The following is an 8958-nucleotide window of genomic DNA, read 5'->3' as shown; positions in this document are numbered from 1 at the left end:
TGTTTGGTGTGTCTCCCAGGTGGCTTGTGGCAAACTTTAAACGATACTTTTTATGGATATCTTTAAGAAATGGCTTTCTTTTTGCCACTCTTCCATAAAGGCCAGATTTGTGCAATTATACGACTGATTGTTGTCCTATGGACAGAGTCTCCCACCTCAGCTGTAGATCTCTGCAGTTCATCCAGAGTGATCATGGGCCTCTTGGCTGCATCTCTGATCAGTCTTCTCCTTGTATGAGCTTAAAGTTTAGAGGGACGGCCAGGTCTTGGTAGATTTGCAGTGGTCTGATACTCCTTCCATTTCAATATTATCGCTTGCACAGTGCTCCTTGGGATGTTTAAAGCTTGGGAAATCTTTTTGTATCCAAATCCGGCTTTAAACTTCTTCACAACAGTATCTCGGACCTGCCTGGTGTGTTCCTTGTTCTTCATGATGCTCTCTGCGCTTTTAACGGACCTCTGAGACTATCACAGTGCAGGTGCATTTATACGGAGACTTGATTACACACAGGTGGATTGTATTTATCATCATTAGTCATTTAGGTCAACATTGGATCATTCAGAGATCCTCACTGAACTTCTGGAGAGAGTTTGCTGCACTGAAAGTAAAGGGGCTGAATAATTTTGCACGCCAAATTTTTCAGTTTTTGATTTGTTAAAAAAGTTTGAAATATCCAATAAATGTCGTTCCACTTCATGATTGTGTCCCACTTGTTGTTGATTCTTCACAAAAAAATACAGTTTTATATCTTTATGTTTGAAGCGTGAAATGTGGCAAAAGGTTGCAAATTTCAAGGGGGCCGAAAACTTTTGCAAGGCACTGTATGTGTGATTTTAGAACGTGAGGAGGAAAAGGAGTAACATACTCTTCTTGTTCACCTGGGCTGAGTGTTATGGCTTGTTTTAGGGGTGGACTGGCTATCTGGCATTTCTGGCAAATGTCAGATGGACTGGACCCTTTTAGGCCCAGGGAGCCTGTCTAACTTGGGAGGAGGATTTGCTCATTTGGTTAATGGGGGGACACGGAAAAAATGGGCCGGTGTCAGGGCCTCGAGAAAAAATGGGCAGGTGTGGGGGCATCATGGGAAAAAAATTGCCAGTGTTGGAGAAATGCCAGGGCCGATTTCTGTTCCAAATCCGCCCCTGTGTGGTGGGGGTGGTGGTTGTGAGTGTGATCGTTGTTAGAATCAAAATGCTAAATATCTGATTACTCTCTAATATCTCTGGATAAATGTGAAGACTAAAATAGTTATTTCGAAGTGCCATGTGATTCAGGTATAAAATTTGCAGGCAAATCTATACAATTATTTTCAGTGTGCATATTTTTTGCTGTCAATCCAGCATAATTTCTACCGTGCTCAAAATAACTAAAATCTGACTTCAGTGAGTTCAAGACAACTGGTAACTCAGGAAAAAACTAGATCTGACTGGGAAATATGTTTAGAACCGTCATCCAACTCTGAATTGTAAGTCGGGAAATCTAGCCTCTTTCTAGAGCTATGACCTGAAGATCACTGACGTCATCATGATTCAACCATGTGTTTTTCAGAGTTCCCAGTTGTCTTGAAAGCACCATAAATCCAGAGAATGACAGACTTTGATGACAATGTTTGATGACAAAATGTGCCCTCAAGGACTGCCGCACCACCTTCCTGTTCAAGTGAGCACAGTACAACAAGGTGAGTCCAAAAATGTCTTGTATGCTGCTGCATAAATGATGTATTATGCCAGGGAGATATGTATACGGTAGCTAAGAAAGTAATACTAAGTGTATTTTGTGTAGTAAGATGTTAGTAACCCATGTGCCTCATCGGAATCCCTATTAATTTTGCCTACTATTCTGACTTGGTGGTGCACATGTAGCCTATAACCTAAATATAAATATAATCATTGAATATTGTAAGAGCTTTCATTGTCTGCTTATATGCCCCCTTGATTTATCCTACGGTTTGGACATGGTGTACAGGGAGAACACTGCAAGAACTGCCCATGTTCTGAATTCTGTCGCTGTACATTTTAAAAGTGTTGAACAAATAGCTATATTGACTACATCTGTCCTAGTTCCCTCGTGAATGTCTTAATTGAAATTATGGATTGCCTCTTATCCGCTTGTCGTCCCCTTATGCTATAGTTTGCACATCTCAATTCTCAGTAGAAACCACATTTGTTGAAGCAAGTCAGCCATATGAGCTATGTTTTTTTTAAAGGCAGTATATTATATTATATCATCCATATATTTATATATTCTTATTCCATTCCTTGCTGAGATTTGTGTATATTAGGTAGTTGTTGTTGAATTGTTAGATATCACTAGAAGCACAAGCATTTCGCTACACTCACAATAACATCTGCTAACCATGTGTATGTGATCAATACAATTTTATTTCATTTGATTTGATTTAAATGAGGCTGAATGAACTGTTTCGCTGCCAGACAAGGCTCCGCTGATAGCCAGGTGTAGCACTGGTAAGGTGTTGGGACTGCTGTTGGGACAGTTTTATGTAGGCCCTAACAGTTTGTGGGCACCGTTTACCACCGTTATAGTGCAATTAATGTATTGTTTAGTGTTGTGCTGTGTAGTGTAGTGGCTTTGCTGGCGTGCACCTCACCCCCCCCCCCCCCCAAAAAAAGGTGTTTGCCCCACCAAGATTTACATGCTAAAATCGCCACTGATATAGACAGGTGTGTGCCTTTCCAAATCATGTCCAATCCATTGAATTGACCTCAGGTGGACTCCAATCAAATTGTAGAAACATCTCAAGGATGATCAATAGAAACAGGAGGCACCTGAGCTCAATTTTGAGTCTCATAGCAAAGGGTCTGAATACAAATGTAAATAAGTTATTTCTGTTTTTATTTTTAATACATTTGCAAAAATGTCTAAAAACCAGTTTGCTTTGTTATTAGGGGGTGTTTATTGTGTGTAGGTTGATGAGAAAAATATATTTAATCTATTTTAGAATAACGCTGTAATGTAACAAAATGTGAAAAATAGTCAAGGGGTCTGAATAATTTCCGAATGCACTGTACTCCACCTCAGATATACAGTACATGACCACATCAACTGGTCTTGCCACATTTATGATCCTAAAATCAAGATGAACTGATAACATGTTCTATTATCTAACAATCACATTAACAGGAAAGAGATTGGGAACATGAAAACTGCATATTAATTCATGTATACTGTATATATAATCCATTAGAAAGAAAGGCCTGGATGTTCCTAAAATGAATTCACATTTCGATCGGTCATAATGCAGTAATGGCCACAAACCCATTCAAAAGAAGTGGAACAGTGTAATTACTTAGGCCTAATGCATTTAAAGAAAACAGCCCTAATTGATCCAAAATGTAGATGCAGTGGCATTTACAGCTGCTATTACACACATAAAAACGTTTATAATTGAAGTGTGCAGTTGTTAATGGACATTTTTTCAGAGACATTAAATGATGATGATGGACCCTTTTATAGAAAGCAGTGGCCCTTTTCATAAAAACACATCCAAAAGACCCTAAAAGCATCTTGTGAATTACTTAATTAAAACATGGCACATCATTCTAAAATCAGCCCCATGGACATTACAAGATGTCATTGAGGTAGCTGGGGCTGGTTTTAGTACATTAGAATAAGCATTAGAGGATGAAATTGTCAGGCATCTGGAGAACTAGGTTATACATTAGATTTTGCACCATATGGAAAAATATGTGTGGACTAAATGTGTTGAACTACTCACTTCCAGAAAAATGATAAGTTGTAGAAGCAGGTTGAGACATGTCACGGGAATATGATGCACCTACACAGATCTGGTCACATCATGGTTGAGGAGAGGAAAACATCTGCACATGAATAGTAGACCATCAAATTTGGATTCGTCCAATTAACAGTGAACAGTTGTACATCAGGCACCTTCACACGGACATGAATAACAATATATGACAAAATGGTGCAAATGGGTGACGACCCATTGACTGTAGGTGATTATCACCTGCTCAGTGGCTTTCAGCATATATCTCACTAGATGGCGACAAATGTGGCCCTATATTCTATCCCTGTGGCAGCCCTCGTGCTTTAATTTTCAAACATTTAATTCATCTGTAATTTCAATCATTTCAGTCATGTTTGTGCGCAATATACTTAAAGCACTTAGCTATGTGTTTAATGTACTTAGATTATATTCCGTTGGATCCTCCACAACATATAGGCCAGATTTGACATTTCTTTTAGGGCTGATTTCATTTTTACCAGCGAATTGTGTTCCATTTGCTGGAATACCATAAAAGCACAGTGCAGCCTCACATACTTTAAAGATTGAACAGTTTCCCATTTGGGATTGCTGGTTCCCACAGGGGTCTTCCAGAGAATAATCGTCGTGACAAATTGAACTCCTGACCTCAGAGAAAAACGGCATGTTTAGTACCAAAACATGACACAAATATGTATACACATCTGTCATTGATAAAAACATTGTTTTAGTAAATGCATAGGCTCCATTTTTATGACAAAGTATTTTTTTTTAATGTCGTAAACATAGTTCCACTTTGACATTATGGGGTAGTGTGTGTAGAACAGTGACACAAAGTCCATTTTAAATTAAATTTAGGCCACATATGACAAGCGCATGATGTGTGAATGTCTAGAAGATTATGATACAGATGTGTGTAGCAAAGAGGTGGCGACTAGCTAGCTATTCACTTGATCAGATTTCAAACTCTGATTGGCTGCTTCACTGCTTCAGAGATGCGAAGCTCTATAACTGGCTGGAGAGCGCACGCTGGAGAAAACGAAACAGATAAAATCACTACAAGTTCACCGTGCGCCTTCAGTCACGAGGATTCATACCAACAGCTGTGCGCAAAATTTACTTTATGGGAAGACATCAACCCTTTAGGGATTAATGTCAAACTGGATTCAACGTGCCATATCAAATGTGAGTATCAACAGACTAATTATACAATTCTGAAGGAGTTTGCTCTTACTATACTTCTAGACTAAAACGTACAGAAATTAATCTCCTCTTTTTTCTATTTTAGGAGTTAATTGTCACGGTGATGCTGAAATAAATAAAATGGTAAGTATTTTTCCCTTCTGTAACCTAAGCATAGATTATCATGCAATACAGTACAGTAGTGGACAATGGCATTGTTTTATGCACAGTCTTATCAAATTGACATTATTCTGTGCGTAAAACGACAATTAATTAGATAAACGACAGGCCTGCCACATTTGAAATTAAATAGGCGCAATTAATTTATAAACGCTAAATTAACTGTCAGTCCCTGAAATAATGACGTTATACACCAGCAGACGGGGACAACATCTGCAGGGCAACGCTCTGTCCACAGACGACGTTGTCCCGCATAATGACTATAGATGCCCATGCCCAAATGCCTGAGTGGTGCTATCCGCTGCAGGCTATGCCATGTTTCGGGTAAACAAAGAAATAGCCGTTTGTAAATGTGTTCTAAATTTAGGAGGCATATGGTTGTTTAATTTGCTAGAGATGATTTAAATGTTCTCTGTATGGAAAGGGCTCCATCATCATTTCCTTCCTAGTTGTATATAACTTTACTCTTGAAAGTAGATATGGTGTTTAATCACTTTGTCCTTTTTGGACACATGTTTTTGCATCCCTGCAGGAAGTTTATTATACTATAGCTAAATTATAATGTTTCATCTAAGTCAGACTTTTATAGGCAGTGGTGTGTCTTTATGAGAGCACCACACAACCTGTGTTGTGGCTGCGGACTCCAGTTCCTGTTGCATCTAATAGTGTTGTCATGAGAGCAAACAGAGGCTGAAGGTCTTGGCACATTAACCTGTGTCTCAGAGGGCTTCATGTCTCTCCTCCTCTGGTCTGCTAAACATTTCTCACCTCATTGTCAGATCAGCCCCCCCCCCCCCCCCCCTCCCCCCATAAAGGGCTTGAAGGTGAAGGTCACATGCCATCATGACAATTGTAATGCCATTTGGTACTGTCATATGGTATTATCACTGACATGAAAAAGAGTTAATGGATCCTCTCAGTGTTTTATTTTTAACTAACAGTTCCAATCTCTTCCAGGGCCACATGATTTACTCTTCGATCCCACTTTTTCAAGTATCAGTGTGTGTGTGTTTTGTTGTGTATGTTTTGTAGCCCACCTTTTTCCTTCAGAGGTAATGTTGTGTGGTTCACACACTTTTATGCTCGGTCAACCCTGTTTGATTTTGAGTGTAAGCCGACGCTGCTCACTGGTTGGTTTGGACCAATCAGAGTGGGTCCCTGTGAATCAGAGGGAGAGGAAATTAGAGCATATGGTCTTTAGTATGTCACAGCTGACTTTCATATGCAGGCACACAGCACACTTAAGGAGACACACACCATTATACCTACATCCTGTGCCTTGAACTACATCAGAGAAACCTCAATCCCCCTACAGAAAAGTAGCCATCATTTCCATAAGACTTCAGCCTTTATATTGCAGTGTTAGGAAGAAGGGAGACTTGTTGTTTAATATTGTTAAAATAAAACCTCAAATACATTATGGTGTGGCCGGGTGATGGTTGTGTTACATACATTTAGGCACAGGTGTGGTGAAGTAAATGAACGTACAGTAGGTGTGGTGGGAGGTAACTTTGATATTACATTTGGTGTGGGTGGATCTATATGAAAACTGCTCAAGTGTGGTGTGATGCAGCAGGACAGGTAGGGCATGTTTTATTGTGGCTGTGTGTTGCTGTGAAAGTTCAACATTAGAGAAGAGGTGTAGCTCTTTCATACAGTTGAAACGTAGCAGCAGTCACCCAATCAGCAAGTCTGAGCCTGTCCGACAGAGCCGGTCTCTATTAGAGTCACCAACAAATGCAGTGTGCTTCTTAGAAAGAGTTCACCAGACTTCATAAAGAATGTTCAGTCTATCAAACATCTGCTGCAGGCTGGACATTATTTACAACATGCATTATATCATTTTGTATTCACCGCCTTAATAAAAAATATTTGCAACAACAAAAGAATAGCACTCAACCACTGACTTTGTTTTCTTTAAGTGAACATAGTAATGTGTCATAGTGTGTGTGTACCAGCCTGTGTCTGACTCTGTGTACTCTCTGTCCCTCCCAGCTGTGTCTGCGCGACTCTGGAGGCTGCCTGCGGGACCAGATGCACTACATGATGAGGTCTCTGCAGGACCTGAAGCACTTTAGAAGGACCTGCCCTGCTGCTGCCCCTGCAATCACCCCTGCCCACCGCTCTGCAGTGGCACGAGCCTGCTATCGGAGGGCACTTCAGCTGGAGCGCCGTACCCGTCTGCGCATCTCTGACGCTAGTACGGCCAGCACCTATGACTCAGCCTGCTGTCTGGCCAGTCCTCTGGAGGAGGAGGAGGATGCAGGCAGCCGGCTGGGTCTGGGCCTTGGCCTGGGTCTGACCTCCCCCAGTAGTGAGAAAAGTCTGGAGTTTGACTCTGGCTACTCTGAGGCTTCCTGGCAGGACGAGGGCGTGGTGCTCAGGAGGACCAGGAATGTACGGGTGTCCTCCTCTGCCTGCCTCCGCACCAACCTGGCCCCCAGTGGCCGGGTCCGACCCAAATCCACATCAGACGCATCCCTGGAGAGTTGGACCTCATTCGAGGCCAATGACCCTGAGGACTGGACCACATCGCTGCTGACGCGGGGACGGAACAGACAACCTCTGGTACTGGGGGACAACAGCTTTGCTGACCTCATACAGAACTGGATGGACCTACCGGACTTCCCCGAACCAGCAGAACTGAAGCCCAGCTCTGGGTGCAGACTGGCTCGAGGCTTCTTGGTCAACATGAGGCGGAAAATAGCTGGCATGTCAAAGAGTGTAGAGGAGAGGGTGAGGATGAGGTCCTCAGATTCTTCTTCTCGTGTGAGTCGGACAGCTATGGCCCCCAAGCGACTCTCCTGCCCCCTAGGGGTGCAGGCCCCTGCCCCGCGCCAGTCCCCCTTCTTCCACCAGTCCCACTCTGGCCTTCATGATCTAGACACAGACTTCTATCAATTCACTGCCCTCATGCAGACTGGCAGCAGACAGCCTATTATCTGTAATGACATCATTGGCTACATCTGACTCCAGGTCAGCCACTAACAGACTCTCATTCTGAACAATAGACAATAAACAATGAATATGTTTCACAATATTTTTAAAACTGGTATCACTATGTTCTGACTATAAGCTGCCAAAAATAAAACATTGTATTATTTGAAATTGGAAATATTTGTTGTGTCATTAGCTATGTTTTTTTTCATAGAAAATACATTGCCTTCAGAAAGTATTCATATCCCTTTGACTTACAGTGGATGAAATTGCTGTTGTTTTTTAGCCATCTACAGACAATACCCCATAAAGACAAAGTGAAAACATGTATTTACATTTTTGTGCAATTTACTCAAAATGAAATGCAGAAATATCTCATTTACATAAGTATTCACAACCCTGAGTCAATAATTTGTTGAAGCACCTTTGGCAGTGATTACAGCTGTGAGTTTTTCTGGGTAAGTCTCTAAGTCACCTGGATTGTGCAACATTTGCCCAAATATTCATTTTAAGCTCTGTCAAATTGGTTGTTGATCATCGCTAGACAACCATTTTCAGGTCTTGCCATAGATTTTTCAAGTATATTTAAGTAACAATTTTAACTCGGCCACTCAGGAACATTCACTGTCTTCTTGGTAAGCAACTCCAGTGTAGACTTGGCCTTGTGTTTAAGGTTATCCTGCTGGAAGGTGAATCCTCTCCCGCAACGGAGTTAGGAAGGACGCCTGTATCTTTGTAGTGACTGGGTGTAATACACCATCCCAAGTGTAATTAATAACTTCACTATGCTCAAAATATTCAATGTCTTTTTTTTCCCATTTTTTTTTTACCCATCTACCAATAGGTGCCCTTCTTTGTGAGGCTTTGGAAACCCCCCATGGTCTTTGTGTTTGAACGTGTGTTTGAAATCACTG

The 8958-nt window shown here is 41.4% G+C and overlaps 1 protein-coding gene across 1 annotated transcript; it reads left to right on the top strand.

The window, feature by feature from the left end:
• The first annotated feature begins 4776 nt into the window (after positions 1-4776).
• LOC109891171 (PAK4-inhibitor inka1) lies at positions 4777-8222 on the top strand. The gene is made up of 3 exons (XM_020483509.1): positions 4777-4930; positions 5034-5071; positions 7103-8222. The coding sequence occupies exons 2-3, from the start codon at positions 5069-5071 to the stop codon at positions 8075-8077; spliced, it is 978 nt and encodes a 325-aa protein (XP_020339098.1). The 5' UTR covers positions 4777-4930; positions 5034-5068; the 3' UTR covers positions 8078-8222.
• Positions 8223-8958: the final 736 nt, after the last annotated feature.

Source organism: Oncorhynchus kisutch, linkage group LG5 (assembly GCF_002021735.2).
Source record: "Oncorhynchus kisutch isolate 150728-3 linkage group LG5, Okis_V2, whole genome shotgun sequence".
Classification (NCBI taxonomy): domain Eukaryota; kingdom Metazoa; phylum Chordata; class Actinopteri; order Salmoniformes; family Salmonidae; genus Oncorhynchus; species Oncorhynchus kisutch.
This window is presented reverse-complemented; position numbering and strand designations above follow the sequence as displayed.